The sequence below is a fragment of the Octopus sinensis genome, linkage group LG4 (genome assembly GCF_006345805.1).
Source record: "Octopus sinensis linkage group LG4, ASM634580v1, whole genome shotgun sequence".
Taxonomy (NCBI): Eukaryota; Metazoa; Mollusca; class Cephalopoda; order Octopoda; family Octopodidae; genus Octopus; species Octopus sinensis.
The window spans coordinates 30,975,228-31,002,834 of NC_043000.1; the positions used below are offsets into that span (position 1 = coordinate 30,975,228).

Here is a 27,607-nt window from a genome sequence, read left to right on the forward strand (position 1 = left end):
TCAATGGAAATTGTAGCTGTGATACCAGTGCCGGTGGCACATAAGAGAACCATCCGATCGTGACCGTTGCCAGCCTCCGTGCCAGTGGCACATAAAAAGTACCATCCGATCGTGGCTGTTTGCTAGCCTTGTCTGGCACCTGTGCCGGTGGCACGTAAAAAGCACCCACTACACTCACGGAGTGGTTGGCGTTAGAAAGGGCATCCAGCCGTAGAAACATTGCCAGATCAGACTGGGCCTTGTGCAGCCTTCTAGCTTCCCAGACCCCAGTTGAACCGTCCAGCCCATGCTAGCATGGAAAGCGGACGCTAAACGATGATGATGATGATGACATATATTCATTTTATTTTATTTATCTATTTATTCTTTAAATTGTTAATTTGCAAATATTATACTGTTTATATTATTACATTGTATATATGTTTTTTCAAGGACTAGATAGATAAATAAAAAGTGAATAGGAAGGGGGATACCCCTTCTCTCTCTCTCCCCATTACCTATCTATCCGTCTATCTATCTATCTATCTATCTATCTATCTATCTATCTATCCGTCCATCTATCTATTTATCTTTCTACCTATCTATCCGTCAATCTACCTACCTATCTTCTATCTATCTATCGTCTATCTATCTGTCTGTCTATCTGTCTATCCGTCTATCTATCTATCTGTCTGTCTGTCTGTCTGTCTATCTATCTATCTATCTATCTATCCGTCTATCTATCCGTCTATCTATCTATCTATCTATCAACCTACCTATCTTCTATCTATCTATCCGTCTATCTATCTATCTATCTATCTATCCATCTGTCTGTATATCGCTATTGTCATGGAACCTCACTCCAAAAAACAAAAACAATGTTCTCTTCTAAACAAGAAAAAAAAGCCCAAAACATCTGATTTATATAAATGAACAACCTGTTTATACATTCACAAAATTTTATTTGACAAGTCCGAGAAAGGAACGAAAGCGTTAATAATAATGAAGAAATAAAAAGACTTTTTTTCTCAAAATTCTGCGACTTTTTTTTCTCAATATATATATATATATAAGTGGAATATTTTTAACCATTATGTGGAAACCCTTATGCTAGAAGAAGATCCGCTATGGTCTCAACCACTAAGAATTGTTCTCCAGAAAATTTGGAGAACAATTCTTAGTGGTTGAGACCAAAGCGGATCTTCTAGCATAAGGGTTTCCACATAGTGGTTAAAAATATTCCTCTTATATTTATGTATGAAATACTATTTACTGAATCTCAGTTTATATGCTAGACCACTGGTGTTAAAATTGATGTTATCAAATTAATATCCAATTTTTCACCCTCATTTTGACTTTAATTATATATATATATATATATATATATATATATCATCGGTAAAACAAATCAGAAATAGAAGCATACCATCAGATCCCAAAACCTGTTGGCTTATAATCCCATAAACCGGCCTTATCTAACTTTATTCGTATTATATATAAGTATGTATGTATGACTTGCGTGCAGACACACACACACAACAATGTTTACTGAGAAAAGTGAAAAGGAGTTCACTTGAAAATCGAAACCGGGTTGTTTATATTCCCAATTAACTGAAATTGGCAATCTTTCGTCTCTAGTCCTGAAATTAATTAGCGACTTGGACGAAATGACGAAGAATGATAGTAGAAAGAAATTTATATGTAATTTAGTGAAGTTTATGCCTCTTCCAAACCTAATTGAATGTGAAAATGATTTAAAATAGAAAGTGTGTCACAGTTAAATTCAAATAATTGATGAAAATACTTTAAATTGGTTTGTTAAAACTAATAAAATACCTGATACCAATTAAAAATCAATAGTTTAAAAAAAATTTTAATAATCAAAGAATACTGTGGACAAGGAAAAAACAATAAACATCGCGCTTAATTAGGAATTAAGTTTCCGGACACAACAAAAAGAAACAGTTTTTTTAGAAAATTTTATAGCTAAAACATAATTAAATGAAAACATATGGAAGTTAAGAATATTTTTAAATAATAATTCCCGGAAATATTGAGAAGAAAAAAACCCATATATTATAAAAGAAACAACGAGTTTATGAATTGAGAAATACAGAAATAGAAACGAATTAGTGAAAGTTGGTCGCAGATGGTTGCATAGGAATTGTTATGTAAAAATGTTATTGTGGCGTTGAAGAAAATAAAAGGACGGCTTTGAGAAAATATTTCTACCTTTTCTTCTATAAATTTCCCCATGATAGAATCTTGATCTTTAATTTGTGCCATAGTGGATGTCTCTAAATTAAACAAACTGATGATAGCCGGATGTAAACTCGAACAAGTGCTCGATTAAGGACGGTTGAACGATGGTTTTAATTGTTAAACAGCTACGAAACTGTCTCGAATAAGAGAAGGCGGGCAGATAATAGATTTACGAGTGACACACAAAATAAAGTTTGTTCACACTCACAGGGTGTACAATATAGGCTTAACTAAATAAATAATGAGCATGTCCCTATTAGAAACGGCAGGAATATCTTTTAATTGAAATCAAATACTGAAATTTATAGATTTTTTTTTTTTTACGTTTTTAATGTGACTGTTGTGATTAATGATTTCTAGAATAAGTCCAGGGGCACCCAAATTGTGTTGGGGATATATAATTGATTAAATCTTCTATGTAAAACTAGTATTCTAATTTTTCAACGCTCTCACGTTTAAGATTATTAGCGAAAGTGGCATTTCTGTAGAATGAAATCGGTAATTATATAGGGCGTCAAAAACATATTTTTTTCGAATGTGTATGTATACGCATCGTTGATAAGAACTCGGCAAAAATAAAATAATCGTACTAATAGTTTCAAATTTGGACACAAGGCCAGCAATTTGGGAGAGAGGCCAATCGATTACATCGACCCCAGAGTTCAAACGATACTTATTTTCTAGAACCCACGAAGAATGAAAGGAGTATTTACAATGCAGAACGTAATGACCCAAAATAAATGCCGCTAAATATTTTTGTCCGGTGCTCTAACGATTCTACCAAATCGTTGTGTCTTGTGAAAGGGACATTCCTATAGAATAAAATCGGAAATTATCAAGAGTGTCTAAAACCATTATCTCTTCGGATGTGTATTTTTTAAGCATTCTAGATTACGATTCTGCTGCTGCTGCTGGCAGTAGCAACAAAAACTACAACAACCCCTTCTACTATAGGCACAAGACCTGAAATTTGGGGGACGGGGATAGCACATCGGCCCAGTATCAACCGGAACTTATTTTATCAACCCCGAAAGGACGAAAGGCAAAGTTGACCATTGGTGGAATTTAATAATAATAATAATAATAATAATAATAATAATAATAATAATAATAATAATAATAATAATTGTCTTGGTATAAAAGACGGTCTACAGCAAATATTCTGCTCGATACCACAGATGTGCTTGTCAGTTGTTTGACCTTAACCAGTTGAGCATGTCCCTTAGTGGCTGACGATATGTGCATCTCTGATCACGAGCAGAAGTAGTGGGGGAGCATCATAGCTGTGTGTTGAGAGGGATGCTTCGGGGTTTGAATAATTCACCTTTGGAAACATGGGTGTTTCGTTCAACATCCTTAAACAACCCTTATTCAGGGACCTTTCGAGTGGGATGGGTTACTCGACCTGAAGAAAATTCTAACTGGGCCCCACCTGCAAGGTCATGTGCTGTTTATCTTGATATGAGATCACCTTGTCGCGCACACATGGTTGTGATGCATGTGCCTAGTGTACCCTTATCAGACGGATAGTCATGATGGGTATACTGGGCTTCGTATATTTTACCCCAGTGTCACTTTGATGGCATGCACTGCTCTCTCACTCAATAATAATAATAATAATTGTCTTGGTATAAAAGACGGTCTACAGCAACTATTCTGCTCAATACCACAGATTTGCTTGTCAGTTGTTTGACCATAACCAGTTGAGCATGTCCCTTAGTGGCTGACGATATGTGCATCTCTGATCACGGGCAGAAGTAGTGGGGGAGCATCATAGCCATGTGTTGAGAGGGATTCTTTAGGGCTTGAATAATTCACTTCAGGAAACAGGGGTGTTTCGTTCAACATCCTTAAACAACCCTTATTCGGTGACCTTTTGAGTGGGATGAGTTACTCGACCTGAAGAAAATTCTAACTGGGCCCCACCTGCAAGGTCATGGGCTGTTTATCTTGATATGAGATCACTATGTCACGCACATATGATTGTGATGCATGTGCCAGGTGTACCCTTATCAGACAGATAGTCATGATGGGTATACTGGGCTTCGTATATTTTACCCCAGTGTCACTTTGATGGCATGCACTGCTCTCTCAATCAATAATAATAATAATAATAATAGTAATGATAATAATAATAATAATACGCCTAGGAACAAGGGAGGAAGAGGCCTCATAGGATGCAAGATCTGTGTTGTCAATGAGAAGAACAACCTTAGGATGGTACATCAAATAGCGGAGTGAATCCTTGCTTGCCTCTGACAGAATTAATAATACAATACCTACTGAAAAAATTAGGAAACAACATGAAGATGAAAGAGTAAATAATTGGAAAATGAAACTACAGCATGGGCAACACCTCAGAGGAACTGAAGGAAAAGACATGATCAACACTTGGAGATGGCTAACAAAAAGTGACTTGAAGGGGTGCACTGAGGCATTGATATGCAGCACCCAGGAACAAGCTCTGAGAACTAATTACACCAAGTTCCAAATAGATAAGAGTAGCAAATTGCCCCTTTGTAGGATATGTGGAAGCAGAAATGAAACAATCTCACATATTGTGAGTGAGTGTAGGAAGCTGGCCTAAAAACACTACAAAAGGGGGCACGATAACATGGCTAAGTTCATTCACAGGAGGCTATGTGAAAAGTACGGCCTGAACAGAGCATGGAAAGAAGAAAGGAAACCAAGATTATATATATTGCAATACCTGGGGATACACACATAAATGACAAAGGACTAGAAAAGATTTAAAAGTACAGACTACTAAAAGACGAAATGGCAAGCATGTAGACTATGAGGAGAGTGTCTGTCATTCCAGTAGCTGTAGGGGCACTCAGAGTATTGACAGGCAAGGTTGAGAATTGACATGAGAGCAGAGCAAGCCCAAAATTCTGTGCTGGATTTTGAGATTGGTCCTTGGAAGGTGAAAGTACCAAAGCTAATAATGTGTGAAAAGAGGCCCTGCAAGACCTCTGACAGCAGGCTGCTGTCCACTCTCACAGATTCTACCAGAGCAAACATGATCAAGCACTCTGAGAAGTAAAACAATAATAAGAATAAAATAATAATAATAATAATAAATGCCCTGATGCAGTACCAGTCATTGGCTCTCATGGCTTCTAATCTTAACTAATTGGAAATGTTATCATGTACATGTTTTAAGTATTGGTTTAAAAGATCAGGTACAGCAAATATTCTGCTCAGAACCACAGATTTGCTTGTCAGTTGTTTGGCCTTAACCAGTTGAGTATGTCCCCTGGTGGCTGACAATATGTATAACTCTGATCACCAGCAGAAGTAGTGGGGGAGCATCATAGCCATGTGTTGAGAGGAATTCTTTGAAGCTTGAATACTTCACCCCTAGAAACATGGGTGTTTTGTTCAACATTCTTAAACAAGCCTTATTCAAGGACCTTTTGAGCAGGATGGCTACTCAACCTGAAGGAAATTTTAACCGGGCCCCACGTGCATGGTCATGTGCTGTTTATCTTGATATGAGATCATCATATCATGCACATATAGTTGTGATGCATGTGCCTCATGTATCCTTATCAGACGGTAGTCATGATGGGTATACTGGACTTTGTGTATTTTACCCCAGTGTCACTTTGATGGCATGTGCTACTCTCTCTCCCTGAGCAGATAAATAATAATAATAATAACAATAATAATAATAATAATAATAATAATAATAATAATAATCATTGTTATTTAATGTCTGCTTTCCATGCTGGCATGGGTTGGACGGTTTGACAGTATCCTCCACCACCGGAAATTTTAATCATCTTGATAGTGATTTCTGATGGCCCAAGTGTTTTTCCTGACTTCATATCATTAATTGCCTTATCTATTATCCTATCAACTCTGATGGTTGGTCCCTCAATTGGTTCAATATTTGAAAGACTCCTCTTCTCCCATTTATTTTCCACAATTAGTATCCATTCATAGTGGCACTTTCATACATCTTTCTTCTCTGAGTCACTAAGTACAAGCATACCTATTTCTTTACTACCCACAAGGGGCTAAACACAGAGAGGATAAACAAGGACAGACAAATGGATTAAGTCGATTATATCGACCCCAGTGTGTAACTGGTACTTATTTAATCGACCCCGAAAGGATGAAAGGCAAAGTCGACCTCGGCAGAATTTGAACTCAGAACGTAGCGGCAGGCGAAATACCGCTAAGCATTTCACTCGGCGTGCTAACGTTTCTGCCAGCTTGCCGCCTTATTACAAGCATACCATTATCCATTCACACCCATTTCTCACCTACCACATCTCTATTTTCTCTGATACACTGCTTTGCAATCTTGAATACCTCATACCTCTGATCCTCCCACTGAAGAACACTGGCAAATTTCTTACCTTTCACCATTCCTTTTGCTATGCAAACCTGTCGCCTAACTTCCCTTCTGATTACCTGATACAATTCTTTTGCGTCCTCCATTTTTCCAGTCTTTCCAGGCCCGTGTCTTTGCCTTAATAAAGCTGTCCACTTCCTTGTTCCTCCACCATGTCACTGGCAGCCTAGCTGGGATACGGTCAGTGGCCCTCACTAGATTGTCTCACAGGAACTTCCAATTGTGCTCTCTAAGTTGTATGTCCCTATTTCCTCCTCTCTGTCATCAGAGGCTTCCATTACAATATCATTGAATTTCTGTCAGTTAACTGAGTCTTTGAGCTAGGATGTCTCTGAATTTCCGTCTGTTGCCTGTGTATATATATATATATATATGTATATATATATATATATATATATATATATATATATATATATATATATATCACATGTGCATCGTTGGCGATTTTTTTCCCTCTGCCTTCCCTTCCTTGGATCTTTCCTTTTCCTATGTTTGTGACAAAGAGCTCCGCTCGAAATATTAAACCCTCCTTCTTTCTTCCCTTTCCTGAGCATCCTATAACACTATATTTGTTCCACGTCCTCGCGTTGTTGTATTTTCTCTTTGTGCTTTCATGTTTTGATTAACTATATATAGTTATATATATATATATATATATATATATATATATATATATATATATATCATCGTCATCATCATCGTCATCATCATTTAACGTCCGTGTTCCATGCTACCATGGGTTGGACGATTTGATTGAGGTCTGGTGAAACCAGACTCCAATTTGATCTGGCAGAGTTTCTACAGCTGTCGTGGGTGCTTTTATGTGCCACCGGCATGAGGGCCAGTTTGGTGGAACTGGCAACGGTCACGCCAAAATGGTGCTTTTTATGTGCCACCTGCACAGGAGCCAGTCCAGCGATATATATATATATATATATATATATATATATATACATACATAAGCACCAGCTATGTAGTAGGAAGTTTGCTTCCCAACCACGTGGGTCCAGATTCAGTTCCACTGCATAGCACCTTGGGCAAGTGTCTTCTACTAAAGCTTCAGGTTAACTAAAGCCTTTTGAGTGGATTTGGTAGATCAAAACTAAAAAAAAAGCTCATCATAAATTGTGTGTGTGTGTGTGTGTATGTGTCACCCTGACCACTGCTTGACGACTGGTGTTGATGTGTTTAACTTAGCAATTTGGCCAAAGGAACCAATACAACTAGTACCAAGCTTCAAAACAAATAGATCCTGGGGTCAATTCATTTGATTAAAAATTCTTGTTGAGCGAAGCGGTCTTCGTTCCATTAGTGGGAGAAGTCCGAAACGTGGTCCTTTGCTATTCGTAACACCCGCAGAAGAGAAAGCAGGTCAACCCCCGATACCGAGAGCATCGACGGATGGATGAATGCGCATCCAGGCTCAGCGGTTGCGTAGGAAGTCGGGGACAAGAAACAGGAAGAAAGAGAGAGAGAAAGTTGGAGTGAGAGAGTACAGCAGGAGTTGCCACCACCCCCTGCCGGAGCCTTGTGGAGCTTTAGGTGTTTTCGCTCAATAAACACACACAACGCCCGGTCTGGGAATCGAAACCGCGATCCCCCGACCGCGAGTCCACTGCCCTAACCACTGGGCCATTGTGCCTCCACTTGAAGATGGTGCTCCAACATGGCTGCAGTCTAATGACTGAAACAAGTAAAAATAAAAGATATATATTTATACACATATATATAATAGGTGTCGGTGTGACTGTGTGGTTAAGAAATTTGCTTCCCGACCAAATCCAGTCAGAAGGCTTTAGTCAACCTGGAGCTATAGTAGAAAAGTGCCCAAGGTGGCACTGAATCTGAGACCACATGGTTGGGAAGTTTGTCAACCTCAGAGCTACATTTGTATCATAGCTGAACCAATGAAGATGACAATGAACAATTGTGAGTTCTAAATGAAGGACACTTTTAACAAGAAGATTCAATGAGTGGAGGAGAAAAAAAAACTGTTTGTCTTATCAACTTTCCTATTTTGTTTTCAGATTAAGAATTATCGTTTTATTGATCACTTTCCTTTTCTTGTCTTTATTGTTTTTGTCTTTAGATGAAGAATCATCACTTTGTTATCCATGTCCATAAAGGTATCCCACAGTTTGTTTTCTCAAGCCATTATTACCACTAATCAATGGTCAACATCAAAAACAAATGTAAATATCCTTCTTTCAGCTACTCACACCACAACAGCTGCTTATTCTTCCAACACTGACATAAACTTCTCAGAAAAAGATACCAGCAAACTTATTTCTCTAAGATGGCCATTTCTCTGTGGATAACAATATATTGCATGTTTGGAATATTGAAAACTACTGACTGTAAGTTTTAAATAATTTATTCAATTTACAAATTTATTGTTTATGTTAGAATAATTTAGAAACCTTGAGAGACATGAAATAATTTGTCTTTAACAGTGGAACTCAAAGTTGTTGGCATCCTTTTGTCTCGGGAGAGAATGGAGTTGCACATAAAATAATCCAATCTGGTTTTTACATTTTATGTCATTTTCTTTCCAGTTTTGCACAGGCCTGGGCTAGATGTAAGACAGTCCTGGGCAACCCTATCGTCAGGATTCCTCTCTTGACCATGCTGACGTAATCCAAAGGAGTGCAGAGCATTATGTTTGGTAGCAGCTTGGTTGCAGGAGCTGCCGGAAGAGTGTTGTGTTGAACACTAAACTGCCTATGGGGCTCCACTCTGGATTTCTTTGAAGGGTGTCTCCTTTCTGTAACCCTGGATAGGGGCCCATACTGTGTACTGTCAGCCAGAGTCAGCTGAGCCAGGGACTCGTGTCTGGCAGGAACTCAAAGTAGATAAGGGTATAAACAATAGCATATAGATATCAGGTTATGAAACACTTTGGGTAGGAAAAGTCAAAGGCTGCCCAGAGAATTTTGAAGGGTTACTTGGGTCCAAGGGTAGAACATCAGTCATGTTTACAGAAGGTGTATGTTCATGTTACATGGGTAGCCTTCAACTTTTTCTAGCCAATATTTACTTGCCGTTATTAATTGCATAATTTACTTCAGGTTCCACAGTTAAAAATGAATTATTAAGTTTTTAAATTCTTGACATAAACAAATTTATTACTATTTTCTTTTTTTCTTTTTTCAGTATATTTCCCAATGATTATAAAGATACTTGAGTTAGTGTTTGAAACTTTATTAAAATCTATATAAAACAAGATCATGCCAACCACAAAAAGTCACAATATATTTTTTATGATTATTTTATATTTTTTCAATTCATGTTAACCCTTTCATTACTGTATTTATTTTGAGATTCTCTGTGTTTCTTTCAATTAATTTTAAATATAACAAAGAACTTAGTAAAATAACTTAGTTATCATTAAGCTAGTGTTAGGAACATAAATTGTGACTAAGATTTGGTGGAAGAGTTTAATCCAAAACTTATGAAAACAAGACATTTGTACTCGGAGCCAGAGCCGGTTTCAGCCGGGTTAGTAACAAAAGGGTTAAATATTGGTTTCAAATTTTGGCACAAGGTCAGCAATCTCAGGAAAGGAGTAAGTTGATTACATTGGCCCCCAGTGTTTATCTGGTACTTATTTTATCAACCCTGAAAGGATGAAAGGAAAAGCTGACCTGAGCAGAATTTGAACTCAGAACATAAAGACTGACAAATTGCTCCCAAGCATTTTGCTCAGTGTGCTGATGTTTCTCTTGGCTCCCTAATTCCTATTAAATATTAATGGATATTGTAATGTTGATTTTTTTTAAAAATCTAAAATGAATTCATTTTTACCCGAGAAGCAAAATCTCTTGCCCCAGACATAAGGGCCTCTCCCTCAGAGTGAAAGGCAAATTGTATGATGTGTGTGTATGTGTACGGCTATGTTACATGGCAGTGAAACATGGGCTGGATGGGTAATGTCAGCATGCAAACACAACAGAGTGTGAATGATTTTCAGAGGAAAACTGGGTGTAAGAGGTATCAGATGTTGTGAGCAAGAGAGAAGACTGCAATGGTTTGGTCATGTGATGTGTATGGATGAGGATAGCTGCATAAAGAAGTACCAAGCTCTAATTGTGGAGGGGACCTGTGGAAGTGGTAGACCGAGGAATGGGTGGGGCAAAGTGGTGAGAAAGAATTTTCAGATGATGGGCATCACTGAGGAAATAACAAGGGGCCAGGAGATGTGGCATAAATGCCCCAGTACCAGTGGCATGTAAAAAGCACCCAGCACACTCTGTTAAGTGGTTGGCATTGGGAAGGGCATCCAGTGTAGAAACCATGCTGAAACAGACAAGTGGAGTCAGGACAGCTCCCAACGAGCCAGCATAGGAAGTGGATGTTAAATGATGATGATGTGGCTGAGGACATGTCCATCATCATCATCATCATCGTTGTTGTCATCATCATTATCATCATTGTCATCCTCATCCTTGTCTTTTTACATTTATGTTCCAGGCTAGCATAGATTTAAAAGTTTGTGTGACTGATGGGACAGATGTGAGAACTGTATTGTGTTCCAATGTCCGATTTTGCATGGTTTCTGCCACTGGACACCCTTTCTAACACCAACGATTTGACCAAAACTGCTAAGTGCTTTTATCATCACACCAGCACAAGTGAGGTTGTCATTTACTTTGCAAGGCTAAGATACCAGTTTTATGCTTGTCTATGTTATGTTTGCTTGTACAATGCTGCTGTGATATAGGACAAAATCCTGGAGCTCTGATTTCACTGCAAACCAAAGAAACCAATGCCCCCCACATTGTAATATGAACATATATCATCTCTTGGGAAGCTGTTTTCTGAATGAGCATCATTGACGTACCTAGGAATATTTGGGTAGAGGAGGATGCAGTTTGCCCAATTATACCTTCCCCTAAAAGCAACATAGATATTTCAATTCAATAGGGCATCTGAAAGTTTTGCTGTGTGAGCAGATATTGTCAAAGAGACTCCTTGCCTTATATAGATGCATAACAGACAGTACAGCTGTTCTTAAAAGTCATTGAAATTGGCATTCATTGGTAATGCTTTAATAGTTTTTCTCCCAGGCTTTTAAGCCTATTCTCCTGCTGTACATATTCAGTTTGGTCTCTCAGAATCCTTTTTGTTTATATCCTTTTTGTTTTACGTGCTGGTGGCACGTAAAAGAACCATCCGAACATGGCCGTTGCCAGCGCCGCCTCGACTGGCCTCCATGCCAGTGGCATGTAAAAAGCACCAACTGATCATGGCCGTTGCCAGCCTTGCCTGGCACCTGTGCCGGTGGCACATAAAAAGCACCCACTACACTCACGGAGTGGTTGGCGTTAGGAAGGGCATCCAGCTGTAGAAACACTGCTAGATCAGACTGAGCCTGGTGCAGCCTCCTGGCTTCCCAGACCCCAGTCGAACCGTCCAACCCATGCTAACATGGAAAACAGACGTTAAACAATGATGATGATGATGTTACTGTTTGTATTTCACTACTATTTGCATAAGATATATGTCTGCGTAGTCTGTCCATTTAACACTGGTCATCAACTGGCATCCAACTATTCACAGAATGTGAAAACTGGCTCAGTGTATTGTTTTGAAGTAGATTATTCTCTTCTTGAGATACCCCAGCCAGTCTGTCTTGTGTAGCAGAAACAGAATCATGTTCTCTATGCCTACAAGCACGCTCAGACATTGGTTTCAGTTGTTTTGCCCTGGTTTTCTCTGATTCACTTGGCCTTCTCTCCCTTTGCACTTGTGCCTTTTGCTGTCAAGTGTTCTGTTTCAGGTGCATATTTTTTGAAAGGCCCATGTTGAGTTGAAAAATTCTTATATGGCAACAAATAGCACAGTATGTATATTGTATTGTAGCATTGTAATCAATATGTTATACAAAATCAGTATATTACCGAACAATAAATGCAAAGTCAATATTGGCACCGAAAATAACCCAAAGCTTTCATTATCCAAAGGACTCAAGGCTAAGATATTAATACATAACAGAATGAAACTTGAAATGAAAACTTTCTATGGAATTTTGATATGATAAATGTAGTGTAAAAGTTTTCACAAATATTTTCAAAGTATCACAAATAAAATTTTTGTAATCACTTATTTTTAATGAAAACAACTGAATAGACATAGGAAAGAGAGAGAGAGAGAGAGAGAGAGAGAGAGAGAGGAAGCATTGCATGAAAAGAAAGTGAAAGTAACAGAGTGGGAAAAGACAAGAAGTACTAAATGAAATAATAATGCAAAAGACTTTGAAAAAACAATGAAGATAAGAGTGGAGAGGAAAAGTTATATGGATAGAGGAAGAAGAAGAAGACTAATACGAATAGAAGTAATAAACAAAGAAGAGATGGAAAGAGAGAGAGAGGGGGGACTGCATTGTAAGGAAAGGGATACAAATCATCATCATCATCATCATCATCATCATTGTCATTTTATGTACATTGTCCATGCTGTCATGGGTTGGACAGTTTGACCAGAGCTGGTAAGCTGACGAGCAGCACCAGATTCCAGTCTGATTTAGCATGGTTTCTATGGCTGGATGCCCTTCCTATCATCAACCACTCTGAGAGTGTAAAGGGTGTTTTTGTGTGCCACTGGTATGGGTGCCAGGTGTGTAATGGGTAAAACATTAAAAATCTTTTAAAATCACATTTCGCTAAGAATATGTAAATCTGGAATGTTTAAGAATTTTTCTTGACAGCATAGACATTAATAATTGTTTTCTTTAATAAAAGTTCCATGCTCATAACTAATAAATATGGAGCTTAGTTTTTAAAAGCAGCGAGATGGCAGAGTCATTTGCACATTGTGCAAACCGCTTAGCAGCATTTCATCTATCTTTACATTCTGAGTTCAAGTTCTGCCGAGGTTGACTTTGCTTTTCATCCTTTCAGGGTCAATAAAATAAGAATTAGTTGAGCACTGGGGTCGATGTGATTGACTTACCCCCTCTCCTGAAATGTGAAACCAATATTTGACCAATATATAGCTTTCCTTATCATAGTATATATGTGTAATTGCCACACCAATGGAGTAGTTTACTTCATTTTTTTCAAGCCAACACATGTCCTCAGCAGTCATGGCCCATGTTTCACTGCCGTGTAGCATGGCAGTTCACACACATGCATCATATAATCTACCTTTCATCCTGGGCAAGAGGCCTTTAGTTGCCAGCAGAGGTAGGAGCTCCCTGAACTTTGCCCAGGCTATTCTTATAACAATAATGGAAACACTAATGGGAAATCCCACCTAAGATCCCTTTTGTATTTTATATTGTTTTGTTTTTAAGGTCTCAACAAATGCGATGAAGAGGTCTCCACATGTAAAGGCACTAAGCCTTTCCAGAAAGTTTATTTTGATTCTACAGACAGCTGTTACTATGACTTTAATGTAAATAGTTCCTATTATGAAGCAAAAACAAGTTGTGAAGAAATGGGCGCTCATTTACTCACCATAGAATCAGAGGAAGAACAGACTTTTGTTGTAACAAAACTGTCAATACGTAAGTAAATAAAGATTTTAAAATATCTCAGCACTAACATTTCTCTCATGCAACATATGCAATTATCAATTAGGTATGATGTTTAACACCAACATCAAAATGAAAACCAAATGAAAATTGTAATTGTGATACCTGTGCCAGTGACATGTTAAAAGCACCACCTGAATGTGGCAGTTGCCAGCGTCACCTGACTGGCATCCATGTCAGTGACACATAAAAGCACCAACCGATTGTGGCTGTTGCCAGCCTCCCCTGGTACCTGTGCCGGTGGCACGTAAAAATCACCCACTACACTCATGGAGTGGTTGGCATTAGGAAAGGCATCCAGCTGTAGAAACTTTGCCAGATCAGACTGGAGCCTGGTGCAGCCTCTTGGCTTCCCAGACCCTGTTCGAACTGTCCAACCCATGCCAGTATGGAAAACGGATGTTAAACGATGATGATGATGTACTGCTATTTTCATCAGGTTTGTTTGCTTGATTGCTTGCTCGTATGTTTCAGAGTCTGTGTAAGCATCTCAGGAAATAATGAAGTTAGGGAGTTCAAAGAAAAGAAGAAAATATTTTTATGAAATACATTTTTTTGGAAATTGTAGTTGTGATACCAGTGCCGGTGGCATGTAAAAGAACCATCCGAATGTGGCCGTTGCCAGCACCGCCTCGACTGGCCTCCATGCCAGTGGCACGTAAAAAGCACCAACTGATCGTGGCCGTTGCTAGCCTCCCCTGGCACCTGTGCTGGTGGCATGTAAAAAGCACCCACTACACTCACAGAGTGGTTGGCGTTAGGAAGGGCATCCAGCTGTAGAAACACTGTCAGATCAGACTGGATCCTGGTGCAGCCTTCTGGCTTCCCAGTCGAATTGTCCAACCCATGCTAGCATGAAAAACGGACGTTAAACAATGATGATGATGATGAACGACATTTTTTTATTATGTATGTTTCTTAATCCTAAACATGTATCTTAATCAACAAGCCATATATTAAATGAATTACAGGTCAATGGAATCAATTAATACAAAATATTAGTGCAACAGAAATATATTCACACACACATAGGTGGATCCTCTGCTCAGTTTCCTCTTTAAGACATCTTCACCTCCCATCATCCCTCAAACTGCAGGAATCTACTGCTGTAAGTAAATGTGAGCAACGATGCATGCTTCACCAGCTCTTCTTCATACTACTTCATACTTTCGGAAACATTTTTTCACGCTAAGAGTTGCTGAAGTATGGAACAGACTACCGGCATCAGTTGTTAGTTGTCGGAGCACTGCATCCTTCAAAACTTCTGTGCTTCCTGAGATTCGCCAACACTACACCTGATTTTCTCCCCTCCATACACACGCAAGCATCTATATGACTCATACATTGTTCGCTTTCCAGACATTTGTGCATTACTGCATATACTTTATACGCACTTTTGACAAGATGTGGTGCACCTGAGCACTGTATACAATAATTTCATTATTATTATTACTTGCCTTTCATAGCACTCAGAATCATTTCCTTTGTTCTTAATATTGTCCTCTCCACCTACATTATACACTGAGCCACCAAATTATCTCTCTGTCCAACACTATACATTTTTCACTCTCCCCATGCACTTTGCCTGCATCTCTCCCCTACAACACATCAGTCTCTCTCTCTCTCATCCTCTCCTTGTTTACAATATCATTACTATCTTGCTTCTGCACTGTTCTACTCTCCCCTACTCTTCACTCATATTATTGGTCACACCATTCATCAACCTTACTCAATCTTTACAGTTGTCCCCTACTCTTCCCCTACCTATCCCTCAATACTCCTTCTTTCTTTATTCTCACTCACTCCCACCCATGCCCTATCTCTAAATATCTCTCATTTGCACATACACTCTTGCAACCTCTTCTCATTCATACATCCTGTTCTCCTGTCCCCGTTCACTTTTTCTCATTGTATACCTTAAGCATCTAACCCCTTTTCTATAATGTGAGCAACCATGTAGCTCCTCTTCAGCAAAAGACCTGTACTGGTCCTTTTTCTTATACTTTAACCTCTTATCTCCTCCTGGCATAAAACCACCTCCTTCTCTTCAGTAGCTCTACTCAGTCAAAGACGACTTTCTTCGTGCAAGATGCGGTCATAGACTCCTTCACTAAAGGATAAAAAAAAGGTTTTTAATGGAATTTGTTGCCAATTTAGTTTTCATTGAATTAAGGTTGAAAGGGATGAAATAAATTTTCAAACAATGTGTGTGTGTACATGAGTGTGTGCATGTGTGTATGTACATGTGTATGTGTGTGCATGCATGCATGTTTGCATGTGTGTGTAACCTGAATGATTTTAATACTTTGAGTGATATATTGTCTTCTCTGACACCAAACTTGCTAATAAATACTTGAAATAATCTTCCAACAATTCAATGCTGATTTCTGACCAATCACATATGTCACTTGTTATGGAGATAATATTCTGCTTTAATCTATTACCTTATACTAAAATTATCTATTGTTGTTGTTATTATTATTATTTATCTTATATTTATTTTATGCAGATTTAGCTTTATCTTTGCCAGACACAATGTAAGATTTAGATATGAGAGACACCGCAGTAACGTACCACCATCATCATCACCATCACCATCACCATTGTCTTCACCATCAGTTTTGACAGTGCTATTGGAAGAGAATATTTAAGTGTGTTAAAGATGTATATTTAATTTTGAAATATTGGATTGTAGAGTGACCCACTGTTCTTGAGAAGACCTATTGAGTCAAGTACGTTAACACCAACATCAAATGAAAATTGAATGGAAATACTAGTTAAGACACCCGTGCTGGTGTCACGTTAAAAGAAAAGCACCGTCCGAACGTGGCAGATGCCAGCACCATCCGAACGTGGCAGATGCCAGCACCGCCTGACTGGTGTCCGTGTCAGTGACACGTAAAAGCACCAACCGATCGTGGCCGTTTAACCAGTCTCCTCTGGCCCCTGTGCCGGTGGCACATAAAAAGCACCCACTACACTCACGGAGTGGTTGGTGTTAGGAAGGGCATCCAGCTGTAGAAACTCTGCCAGATCAGACTGGTGCCTGGTGCAGCCTCCTGGCTTCCCAGACCCCGGTCGAACCGTCCAACCCATGCTAGCATGGAAAACGGACGTTAAACGATGATGATGATGATGATGATGATGATGATGACACAGGATTAAGTAAATGTGAAAACACTTTTATTTGAAACTACTTTTGAACAGAATATATAATTTTCTGTTCTTGAAATTGCTTAATTCTTCAAAGGATTTGAAGAAGGGAGTTAAAAGCAGTCTGTTGGGAGGTAAACCACTTATAGGAAATCCTATCATTCTTTTAACCCTTTTGTTACCAACCCGGCCAAAACCAGTTCTGGTTCTGTAGTACAAATGTCTTGTTTTCATAAGTTTTGCATTAAAATATACCACCAAACCTTAGTCGCAATTTATGTTCCTAACACTTGTTTAATGGTAACTAAGTTATTTTACTAAATTCTTTGTTATATTTAAAGTAATTAAAAGAAACACAGAGCATCTCAGAATAAATAGAGTAATGAAAGAGTTAATGCAGGGAACGTAGAGTGCACAGAGTGCAGCTTATCGGGTGGGTACAAGTTCAGTCACTGAGTACACACCCACTTTTAATGTTCTATGGATGTTACTGATCTCAACAGGCACCTGAAGAAAGATAGAAGGTACAACAGGTGAAATATTGTGAATATAACAATCCAGATGAAGGGATCAGCTTGAACATATCCAGGTATAACACTGAGATGGATAGCAATCTCGTTGACTTATCTGACCAATGTCAGCATGAAGAAACAAATATCAAGAGTGGTTGGCGTTAGGAAGGGCATCAAGCTGTAGAAACTCTGCCCGATCAGAATGGAACCTGATGCACCCTCCATGCTAGCATGGAAAATGGACGTTAAACGATGATGATGATGAGGGACATAAAAATAATAATGCAATGATAACAGTGATGATAACGATGATGATAATGATGTGTGTGTGTGTGTGTGTTTGTGTACACACACATATTAACATTTGGTTTTATGTTAGGCTATTTATAAAAACAACATTAAGCTGAAGAATTACTCAGTAGAGGACATAAATATTCATTTTTACAAGGAAAAGCTTGGCAGCGACTTTGTAACTTCAGCTTCCTCACCATCATCAGATTGATGAGTTGAAACTTCGAAGTCACTATCAATCGATTTCTTGTAAAAATTAACGCACACACATGTAAACACATGCATGCCAGCATGATCATACAAAGAAACACATGCACATATGCTCTCACACATACATACGGATGCATCAACACACACACACAAACACATGGCAAACACTGACTGCTCCAATCCTTTATGTTCAGAGCAGGTATTAATGTCCATATTAATGTCTGTCTTATCTTTGTTGGCATTAATGACAGCTGCTGTCCTCTCACACTGATAACACTTTATCAATAGGTGGCTGTAAGATCAATTGTGTGTGACCATCACTGAAGACAGAGCTAGCTCTAATTAAATATGTGTGTACAGGTAATCCTTTGGACTGTTCGATCATGAGAGAGGTGGTAGAAAACAGGTAGTTCATTAAATATTCATGTACGGTCTGATAAAAGGACATTGATCTTAAAACTTAGAGACACACACAGCACACATGTGTGTGCATGCACACACACACATTAAGAAATCTGCTTCACAGCTTTAAGTTCAGTGCCACTGTATGGCACATTGTGCCAGTGTCTAGTTACTATAATCCCAGGCAAACCAAAACCTTATGAGTGGATTTTGTAGAGGGAAACTAAAGAAGTCCATTGTACGTGTATAAATATGTATAAATTCCGCCGAGGTCGACTTTGCCTTTCATCCTTTCGGGGTCGATAAATTAAGTACCAGTTATGCACTGGGGTCGATGTAATCGACTTGATCCCTTTGTCTGTCCTTGTTTGTCCCCTCTGGTAATAAAGAAATATATATAAATATGTATGCTTGCATGTGTTTCCTTATCTTGAGAGTTGGTGATAGGAAATGCATCTACCTCAACCATTTCTGTCTGACCCATGCAAACATGAAAAAGAGGATGTTAAAAGATGATGGTCATTCTGATGATACAGATGCTTCTTCTTCATCATCATCATCATCATCATTATCGTTTAACGTCCGCTTTCCATGCTAGCATGGGTTGGACGATTTTGACTGAGGGCTGGCGAACCAGATGGCTGCACCAGGCTCCAATCTTGATTTGGCAGAGTTTCTACAGCTGGATGCCCTTCCTAACGTCAACCACTCCGAGAGTGTAGTGGGTGCTTTTTACGTGCCACCGGCATGGGGGACAATCAGCGGCACTGGCAACCTCATTTTCCTTTAACATCCATTTTCTATGTTGCATAGGTTGGACAGTTTCACCAGAGCTGGCAAGCTGAAGCGTTGCACCAAGTTCCAGTCTGATTCGGCTTAGTTTCTATGGTAGGATGTTTTTCCTAATGCCAGCACTTTACAGTGTATGCTGCGTGCTTTTAACATGGCACTAGAACACTTTTACGTGGTGTTGGCACAAGTATTTTTTACATGACACTGACACAAGGCTCTTGCGGGCCAATCCCCTTCATCAGGGGAAGTGGCATTAACACAGTCTTTCTTTCACTGCATTCATGTATTGTTTCCTCTATTTTTCACCACTCTCTACATTCTTACTCCGTTCTTCCCCCTTCTCTTAAGACACCTTCTAATTTCTTTTTCCATTACTGCTCAAAGCAAGTGATTTCCAGAATGTCATCATTACTGTTGGTGCTCTCATAGGAAACATTTTCAGTCCCCAGCCATTGAACTCTTAACATATTGTCAACATTGCTTGAAAATCTTTTGAAAGAAACATGCTTTAGCCTTTTTGTTACCATGTTCCTCTTGAAATACGCCCTCTTTATTTCAATTAATTTGAAAACAACGAAGAATTTACAAAAAGATCTTTGTCATAAGCTGGTAATAGGGATATAAATTAACATAGAAGCTTAGGGAAAATTTTTTATTTAAATGTTATTAAGTTTGTATCATAGAAGGAAAGCCAGTCTTGGGCAGGCTGGTATCAAAAGAGTTAATAACATACCTAATTGACATTATTTTGCTTTTGTATTTGGTTTGTAAGATTCTTAATGTGAACTCATGTGTTGAAACACATTTTGTCATATCTTGGGAGGGTCATTATAACAATAATAAACACACACACTTTTTTTATACACTTCATAGCGTAAAAAAATTGAGTTTATTATTGGAAGAATGATTTTCCTGAGATACAACAAAACAATTAACATTATTTCACTCATTTTTATTTCAAGGGAAATCTGGACGATGGCTTGCTCTGGAGAAAATTGGCAATGAATGGATTTGGTATTATAATAACATCCAAAAAAACCTTAACTTTAGCAAACTACTAAGAGAATCAGGAGTACAAGAGAATGTTAGGGCATTTACTCAGTATAACCAGTGGCAACCAGAATCTGTAGAAGCTATGCACCCATTTGTGTGTGAGTTTGACATCAAAGCAGGTAATTTTTCTATAGCAGAAATCTATCATCTTTTCTCTTTATCTTTTCTTTCAGTCATTGGATATTGGCCATTCTGGGGCATCTCCTTGAAGGGTTTTAAGTCAAACAAGTCAACCCCAGTATTAATGTTTATTTTTAAATCTAGTACTTATTCAACTGGAATCTTTTGCTAACTGCTAAGGTATGGGAACATAAACAAACCAACATCGGTTGTCAAGTGGAAGATGGGGGTGTGTGGACACAAAGACACACATTGATAGACATATATTATGATCATCATCATCATTTAATGTCTATTTTTCATGCTGGCATAGCCTGGAGGATTTAACAAGAGCTAGCAAACCAAGGGAATGTGCCAAGCTTTATTGGCTGCTTTGGCATGGTTTCCATGGCTGGATGCCATTCCTAATGCCAACCACTTCATGGAATGCACTGGATGCTTTTTACTTGGGATCACAAAGTAGTTGGTGATAGGAAGAGCATCCAGCTCTAAAAACCATATCAAAAGAGACTGTGTAGCTTGGTGCAGCCCTCCAGTCTTGTCAAACCAGCTCCTGTCAAACCATCCAACCTATGCCAGCATGGAAATGGGGGTCAAATAATGATGATGATGACGATGATATATATCTCTCTCTATATATATATATATAAATGGCAAAATGTCTGTCTGTGTGTGTGTGTGTGTGTCCTTTATACAAATCCACAATTTTTCAGTTAGAGGTTTTGAATGACCATAGAAAGTGCGAGCCCTCTAACTGAAAATTTGTGGATTTGTATAAAGGATACGCACACACTCACACAGACAGACATTTTGCCGTTTATATATAGAGAGATAAATGAAAAAAAAATTCCACACACCCCACCCCAACAAACCAAACTACATCTCTTCCACACATTTCCTCTTTCTCATACACTCTGCTTATGCATATCACTCACTGCCCAACCCTGTCCCCACTGCCTTGCTCATTGTACCATTGCTATCCGCTTGTCCACCACCTCCTCTATATACCCACGTTTCACCAGTCATTCTTCACCCCCACTCGGTTGTACATTCATGTGAAGTCACTACTCACTACTTATGCACCCTTAACAATACTCCACCATCTCATTTATATTCTGATCCCCATATCTTGAGGGTATGTCCTGGCACTTTGCTACTATCTCTCTCTCTCTCTCTCTCGCCCTCCTCTACCATGAGATTTTATTCTGATCCTCATACTTTGAGGGTGTACCCTGGCACTTTACCACCATCTCTCTCCCACTTTCACCTTCTTGCTCTCTTCTACTCTCTCTCTTTATCTTGCTCTCTCCCTCTGACTGGGTAACCATGTATCTCCTCTACAGCAACACACCTGTTTCTATCCCTCCATCACACTCTAACCTCTCATCACCAGGCACAAGGCCACCTCCTCCAATGCCCACCTCTCAAAGGATCTTTGTCTTGCAAGTCACTTGGTGACCCTGCTGCCAGTCCACACTGTAAAGTGGTTGGTGTCTGGAAGAGCATCCAGCTGTAAAACCTCTGCCAAAACTGGCCTTGCTGGTGTTGCTACCATGTAAAACACACTCAGTCCACTCTGTAAGGGGTTGGTGTTAGGAAGGGCTTCCAGCTGTAAAAACCCTGGCAAAACAGACAGTGAAGCCTGGTGCAGTCTTCTGCTTAACCAGGCCCTTTCAAACTGCCCAAGACATGTCAGTATGGAAAATGTACATTAAATGATGATATACAAAAGATGAACCCTCCTGTCAAAGATGATGTATGAGTGTTCGACAAGAAGACAGAAAAAAAAAAGAAAAACAATCAACAATACACTCACATTACTATTCACCAAAGTTTACAATTCATTTACTTCACCTGGTGACTCCTCGGGCCACCAAAAGCAATATGGATATGAGCGTGATTTATTAAACCAGCATGTGATCTAGCTGTGAAATTACCATGTGGACAATGGTAGTTTGTGAAAAGACTGATGTTGTGTTGGTTGATTTTCCTATTTTCTGGTAACTGCTCTTGATGAAGTACCTTTTGAATTTTAAATTTTGAAGCTGGAAAAAGCACTTTCTCCTCCAGTCTGAATGGTTTCTTGCAAGATTCTCAAAGTTTCCTTTCCTACTATTCAGGCATTTCAAATTATCTTTGAATTTGTCCTGCTACCTCAGTAGGGCCAGGCAACATTGTCATCAATTTACAAACTGATCATAAAAGATTTGTTTTGGTATTTGACCATTTGATACATTGAAACTCTGATGTCTGGCAGCTGACTTGGCAGACACCCATAAAATTATTAACCATCTTACAAACAATAACTCTGAGCACCTTTTCAAACTCCACCTGTCTAACACCTGTGGACATGTTTACAAAGTCAGAAAACAGCACAGCTCCCATGACTTTCGGAAACATTTTTTCGTGCTAAGAGTTGCTGAAGCATGGAACAAACTGCCGGCATCAGTTGTTAGTTGTCGAAGCACTGCATCCTTCAAAACTTCCATGCTTCCTGAGATTCGCCAACACTACACCTGATTTTCTCCCCTCCATACACATGCAAGCTTGTATCTGACTCATACACTGTTCACTCTCCAGACATTTGTGCATTACTGCATATACTTTATACGCACTTTTGACAAAGTGTGGTGCACCTGAGCACTGTATACAATAATTTCATTATTATTATTGTTATTATTATTATTATTATTATTATTATTCATGTGCCTACACCAATGCATCTGAGAATTGATTAAGATCAGGTTCCACACAATTTCCATCTACCAAATTCACTCACAAGATACTGGTTGACCTGGGGCTATTTTAGAAGAAAATCCTATTCTTCATTACACCAACTTAAAGTAAAGCATCAAATATGAATTTATCAGTTCTCTTGGTCCGTTTTATCATTGGATTCAGACTCTGGTTCCAATGGCAGTCAACGTGTGGTGGTTAGTGAGTGCAATATCCTCATCACCATTTAACATTCACTACAAGATGAAGGCTGATTGCAAGATGCTGAACTCTATGAAGGAGATGAAAAGAAACCCAAGATGATTGATGTTTTGCTGTACTTGAGAAAACCCATCTTTTACAGCAAAAACGACATTCTAAAACCACTCAGTTGTGCTGGTACAGGAGGGGGGCACCCCCTCCCTCTCTGTTTGCCTTCACACCAATCACCCCCCTATTTATTCAGCTGTTATAATCACCTGAGAGTCAATTTGACACACGGTACATCTCCTCCCTTTTGGACACCTCATCTCCCAGAACCACTTCCATTCCTTATTATCATCCCTGTCCACTCTATTTTTAATAATCACCCCCTTTCCATGCTTTCAAATACTGCCATCATGTCCCAACTTATTACAACCCCCTACCCTTATGTACCTCTACATCTCCCCCTCTCCATGGCTCCTACGCCTTACACCTCACTCACTACTTTCTCATCCATTCCCCTCCCTGAACCACTAGCTGGCAGAACCGTTAGCACATCGGGCGAAATGCATAGCAGTATTTCGTCTGCTGTTATGTTCTGAGTTCAAATTCCGCCAAGGTTGACTTTGGCTTTCATCCTTTCGGGGCCGATTAAATAAGTACCAGTTATGCACTGGGGTCGATGTAACCAACTTAATTCGTTTGTCTGTCCCCTCTATGTTTAACCCTTTGTGGGTAATAAAGAAACATATATCTCTAATCTGACCTCTCTTCTATTAGTATTTCCTTTCAACTGCACCTTCACTCCTGTTCATCACTCACTATATTCACCACAACCTCCATCTGTTTACTCCCCACTTACACTCCTATGAAAGCACCCACAAACTCTTTCATCCCCCCCCCTGGACCTACTGACTGTATCCTCTCTTATGCTCACCTTCTTGCTCTTTGAGAGTTTTCTCTAGCACCCCCCCCTCATCACTACCTTCTTTTCTCCTCAACAGTGACACACCTGTGCTTGTCCCTGCACCCTATTTTAGCCTTTCAACACTAGGCACAAAGCCTTAAAGACTCTTCTCTTAATAGTGGGAGCTTTTCCTTTTACTAGTTATTTCACAAACTCGCTAGAGCTGGAGGCACATGCACACACATGGACGGACACACACACACACATGCAAAGCACCTAGTGCACTCTGAAAAGTGTTTGGCATTAAGAAGAGTATACTGGTGTGGAAACCTTGCCAAAGCTGACACTGGAGCTTGCCAGATCCTGTCAAACTATTCAACTCATGCCAGCATGGAGGGTGGACCCTAAATGATGATAATAATGATTTTCCCTGCTGGCATGAATCAGATGCAATCATTAAGGCAGATTTTCTACAGCTGGATGCTCTTCCTGTCACCAACCCACACCTGTTTCTAAGCAAGGTAATATTTCCCTATGGTCAGGCATGATTCTCACAGAAAACTGGAAATAAAAAAACATCCCTTGGATGACAGTGAAATGTCCTCTCCTCCCCTGGCACCTGTGCCGGTGGCACGTAAAAAGCACCCACTACACTCATGGAGTGGTTGGCATTAGGAAGGGGATCCAGCTGTAGAAACACTGCCAGATCAGACTGGAGCCTGGTGCAGCCCCTAGCTTCCCAGACCCCGGTTGAACCGTCCAACCCATGCTAGCACAGAAAACGGACATTAAACGATGATGATGATGATGATGATGATGCTAAATCAACTAACAACATTTTGGTCAGGCCAGGGCTATAATAGAAGATACTTGCCCAAGGTGCTGTGTAATGAGACTGAACACATGGATGGGAGACAAGGCTGTTTACCACACAGCCATGCTTGCACTTGTAACATATCAAAATTACTATCACAGTCAATCTACGGTTGTTAGTGAGTGCAATACCTTATTAAATATCAACATTACTATTCAAAAGTGTTTACGTCCAGGAGGACATGTCTCTTACTTTTGAAGAAGTCTTTCTCTTCTTACAAAGGCATTTATGCTCTAGCCATTTTTTTACTTCTATTTCCTCAAAACTTGATGTCCCAAACATCAAGCTTTTTTTTTTCATTCTTCACGTAGGTGCTTATGTGGCTGTGTGGTTAAGAAGTTTCATTCCTAACTGTGTGGTTTTGGGTTCAGTTCTGTTGCATGGCATCATGGGAAAGTGCCTTCTTCATAGCCATAAAGTGGTGACTTGCTGTACTTGAGTGGACATGTCAAGCCAAATAAAATTGCTCTCGTCCATACACATGGGCCATGGTGCCTCATAAAATGCCCTTGTGCTGGTGGCACATAAAATACATCCAGTACACTCTGTAAAGTGGTTGGCATTATGAAGGGCATCCAGAAATAAAACCGACCCACAAGGGACAATTGGAGTCTGGACAGCTCCTGTCAAACCATCCAATCCATACCAGCATCTTTAAAACAATGATGATGATGATGCTGATGATATGTATCAGCTTGCTTGGAAACAACTGAGACTCAGTATCAGGAAGAGCATGACCTACGCAAGCATGGGAATGTAAACATTAAAATGATGACGAGGGTGCCAATTACTAAATTTAATGACATCTGTAGTGTGATGGAGGAAAAGGACAACAGAAAAAGAAGCAACGGGAGAAAGAAATACAAAAGGCCTTACCTTGGCGAAATCAGTGGTCACTCACGAATTCAACACGTCTTATCGCTCTCCCATCTTTGCTGGAACTCACCACACATGCTTGCTGACCATGCATGCCCCTTTCACTCTTCCACCAGCCTCTGCAAGCCTTACTTCCGCCCACCTCATCTGTCATCCTCTCCACCAACACCACATAGCTCATCACAGCCCATAACACCACTAACACCATAACATCTATAAACTTTGATTCTTACATAAGAATATAAACATTTTGTCAAACATTATAACCATTTATCATCATCATTTAATGCCTGTTTTCTATGCTGACATGTTTAACAGAGTTTGACAGGAGATTAAAAAGCCGAGAGACATACTTGGCTTCATCGCCTGTTTGGCAGGGTTTCTACATACACTTTACAGAGTATGGGGTGCTTTTTATGTGGGTACCAGCCCCAACAGTATCATCAAATACCTTGCAAATACCTTGTTTAGTTATTCAAGTAATCTTTGTTAATCACAGAACTCATGTTTTCACAATTGTATTTTCAGATCCGAAGGCACAAACTGTACAATACACTAATTCCAAAAGTAACATCACATTTGTTACTTTCATCAAAAGTGGGAATTTTATCCAAAACACTCTTTTATGCGGCAACTTTTGTCTTCAAACAGCATGCTGTACTGTCTACAGATTTGATTCTGTTAAATACAAATGTGAACTCTACCAAGAAGATTTTACCAGTAAAACTGAATTAATTTGTACTGAAAAATACATAACATGTTACAGCAAGATCACCAACTGAGGCAGCTAATGGACTGAATTTGATCGAAAATCTCTTTCATTGATGTGAATGAAGCAAAGAAAGAGAGAATGTTTTTCAGGAAAAAGAGCCAGGATCAATGCTATTAAAAGAACCAGTTAATGTTATGTGTTGCATGTTTATTTACATAGATTAGAGGCTGAATTGTCTTTGGAATTGTAGCTAGAACCAAATACCAAAGTCGATCTACAAACCAACAAATACATTTCTTTTATTAAAACATCATAAATAATAATCATTCATTAGGTGATATTTGACACAAGGTCAGGTGATATTCAAATGTCGTCATATGATATTGTTTATGTAAGGTCACATGATATTTTGATAGTAAATCAGATGACAGTATGATGTAAGGTCATGTGATACTGCAATGCAAAGTGTGATGATAATCAGAATGTACATTATTGTTTTGTTTAATTATAAGTTTCATATAATTTTTTTGTCCAAATAAATTTAAATGATAATTTTTAAAGTTCATTGTTTTTCATTAAAAAAACTACATTGTTCTCTAGAAATGTGCTTTTTTTGTAAAGACAGTTCTATTTCGCTGTTGTTTA

General features: G+C 39.0%; 2 protein-coding genes across 4 annotated transcripts in view; one reads left to right on the forward strand and one right to left on the reverse strand.

The window, feature by feature from the left end:
• LOC115210667 (ADP-sugar pyrophosphatase) overlaps positions 1-2,428 on the reverse strand; it is a 22,222-nt gene extending 19,794 nt beyond the window's left edge. The window contains exon 1 of the mRNA XM_029779328.2: positions 2,212-2,428. Within this exon, the coding sequence (XP_029635188.1) occupies positions 2,212-2,265 (54 nt within the window). The 5' untranslated portion in view covers positions 2,266-2,428. The remainder of the gene's footprint in view (positions 1-2,211) is intronic.
• Positions 2,038-27,484, forward strand: LOC118762914. 3 transcript variants are annotated; one of them, XM_036501939.1, is made up of 6 exons: positions 3,666-3,680; positions 8,697-8,733; positions 8,819-8,964; positions 13,902-14,114; positions 20,464-20,673; positions 26,779-27,484. In XM_036501939.1, exons 3-6 carry the CDS (start codon positions 8,904-8,906, stop codon positions 27,030-27,032), a joined length of 738 nt encoding a protein of 245 aa, XP_036357832.1. In that variant the 5' UTR covers positions 3,666-3,680; positions 8,697-8,733; positions 8,819-8,903; the 3' UTR covers positions 27,033-27,484. The 3 variants fall into 3 exon arrangements, with proteins under 3 accessions (XP_036357831.1, XP_036357833.1, XP_036357832.1); XM_036501938.1 differs by lacking the exons at positions 3,666-3,680; positions 8,697-8,733 and adding an exon at positions 2,038-2,139; XM_036501940.1 differs by lacking the exon at positions 8,697-8,733 and having other exon boundaries at positions 3,649-3,680.
• Positions 27,485-27,607: the final 123 nt, after the last annotated feature.

Bases quoted from the DNA above. Each gene is read 5' to 3' on its own strand.
- LOC118762914 (XM_036501938.1), top strand. From the start codon at position 8,904: ATGGCCATTTCTCTGTGGATAACAATATATTGCATGTTTGGAATATTG. The intron at 14,115-20,463 runs GTAAGTAAATAA...TTTTATTTCAAG, and splicing joins TGTAACAAAACTGTCAATAC to GGAAATCTGGACGATGGCTT. The intron at 20,674-26,778 runs GTAATTTTTCTA...TTGTATTTTCAG, and splicing joins TGAGTTTGACATCAAAGCAG to ATCCGAAGGCACAAACTGTA.